The sequence below is a fragment of the Pecten maximus genome, chromosome 10 (genome assembly GCF_902652985.1).
Source record: "Pecten maximus chromosome 10, xPecMax1.1, whole genome shotgun sequence".
Classification (NCBI taxonomy): Eukaryota; Metazoa; Mollusca; class Bivalvia; order Pectinida; family Pectinidae; genus Pecten; species Pecten maximus.
The window spans coordinates 31,303,597-31,305,800 of NC_047024.1; the positions used below are offsets into that span (position 1 = coordinate 31,303,597).

The 2,204-nt window shown below is 39.0% G+C and overlaps 1 protein-coding gene across 1 annotated transcript; it reads right to left on the bottom strand.

Annotated features, from left to right (window-relative positions):
- Positions 1 to 496: 496 nt before the first annotated feature.
- On the bottom strand, positions 497 to 1,872 carry LOC117336049 (alpha-crystallin A chain-like). Its single transcript, XM_033896394.1, has one exon. The coding sequence runs from the start codon at positions 1,679 to 1,681 to the stop codon at positions 980 to 982; it is 702 nt and encodes a 233-aa protein (XP_033752285.1). The 5' UTR covers positions 1,682 to 1,872; the 3' UTR covers positions 497 to 979.
- Positions 1,873 to 2,204: the final 332 nt, after the last annotated feature.

The following is a 2,204-nucleotide window of genomic DNA, read 5'->3' on the forward strand; positions in this document are numbered from 1 at the left end:
CATCCTTCAAATTGGATCTCATTATTTCACCTCTTTCACTTCCAAATCAGCGATAGTCTCCAAACGGGGTCAACGTTATGAGCCCCAAAATAGTTTATATAAACTAGACTGGTATTTTGTAATTAAGGTTCATCAGAACCTCCAACTATTTGTGTAGATTTTGTCTCAATACAATTTTAAGGATAAAATGTCGATATCTTAAACAGTATTGCCCTATGTTCGAATATTTGCTTACTTATCCATTTACTACCATTATAAATCTGCAATATAGAGCAAAAACGTATACAACGTGTTCACATTTCAACCCTAGTTCCGTATTGTATGGTAACATTTTAATAGAACTATAGAGTTTTCGGGACGTCAGTAATCCCAAGCGGCCCGAATATTTTCTTTAAAGGCAATGCCCCTCATACAAACAGTTTTCCTGTGTAAGTTTCTAGGTCTATCGCTGTATTAGACATTTATTAGATTTATAATATATAACATAGATACCATATCAACAAATTAAAAATAATTTAATGATTTACAAAATACAAAATGAGGGAATGCGCACATTTCTGTACACAATAATGACAAAAATAAATAAAAACAAGGAACACCGTACAACACACGGTAGTATAGCTGACAACAAACCACAGGCTGTCCCCTCCGTCCCTTCACAAATGGAATGTTCCACTTATATTTTTCTTCTGAAAATGATAACGTTCACTGATTAATTGTTTCTTTGGCAGTAAAAAAAAGGTCCCGCAGCGGTCGAAACTGATTATAAACACAAATCCTGAAATTATCCTCCGTCAATACCGGAAATGTCTCCAAGTTCAAATGTCCACAATCATGAAAACGAAAAAAATCATCCTTATATTTCTGCGGTTTCCACATTTTCAAAATGCATAACAAAAATATGTATCCATTACAATAACAATACTGTACAAATGACCAGCAAATCACAAAATACTATACATTTCCGTCGCTGTGACACTCACAAAGGCTTGAGAAGTTCTATGGGGACAAAGCGCTCCTTCTTGGCCACGACCTCGCGGGGAGCTGGAGCCTCGATGCTGAGGACACCGTCTGCTGAAAGTGATGATGTCAGTGCCAGGGGATCAATGGCCTTGGGGAGAGTATAGGACTTAGTAAACTCGCGGTAGACGGACTTTCCCGGAGACTTTTCTTCATGCTTTGCGTGTACAGTGAGCATACTGTCCACAGTCTTAATATGAATGTTTTCGGGTGCGTATCCACTTACATCAAAGGTCAAAGAAAGTTTTTTACTTCCGGAACGGCTTTCAACATACGGCTGGTCGACCTTCAGCATTGGGTCACCATCAAATCGGAACATACTTTTTCTCATACTCTCCAATTCCAGATCAAATTTCTTGAAATCGTTGTCAAAGTCCATGCTAATATCTGAGAACATGGATTTTTGTCTATCGAAGAAATTCCAGTCGAAAAATGTTGTTGGCACGAGCCGTCCCCCGCCAATTCCAGCTCCCATGAGAGAATCACTTGCACCCATCGAGCTACCCTTGAGCATGGGGGAGTCGAAAGCGGAGCTCGAACTCTTCATAGTTGAAGTTGAACTCATAGATTTCATAGAACTCATAGAAGAGCTCATAGTGTCGAATTCCTTGTCCATTTCTGCGAGATTCTTGTCGAAAAAATCGCTTTTCATGAGATCCATTTTCCAAGTGTGTTGAGAAATTCAATCAATATCTAGCTATACAAGCGGTCTTTGGATATGTGAGCGATGCTGTCTGGTGCCGGTTTGTTGTAGCGTCTGTACTTGTTGTGTATTAATATACGTGTGTTGTGCGCCCTCTAGTGTATTGGTCTGTTACGGTCCCTCGATCGCTGAAGTTTGATACTCGATGTTGGTTTGGAGCTCTATTTATACACTCCGAAAGCTGCAAAACAAACTGAGCGGGGATTCCTTTTGACTCATTCCTCGTAGAATTATTTTTGGCCGGACGACACTCATTGGCGAAACGCGTCTACGTAAACCTAAACAATTGGGGGCGTCCAGGGGGACACGTCTAGAATAAATCGCTAAAATAAATGAAGAAAAATGATTAAAGAAAAAAAGGTAATACTTGCTAAGTAATGTATACTTTTTAATCAATATAATTATAAAGAAATCGACTGTGCACGATGTATATGTAGTCTGCTTTATAAAGATGTGATGTTTTATCCATGTACCCCATTTC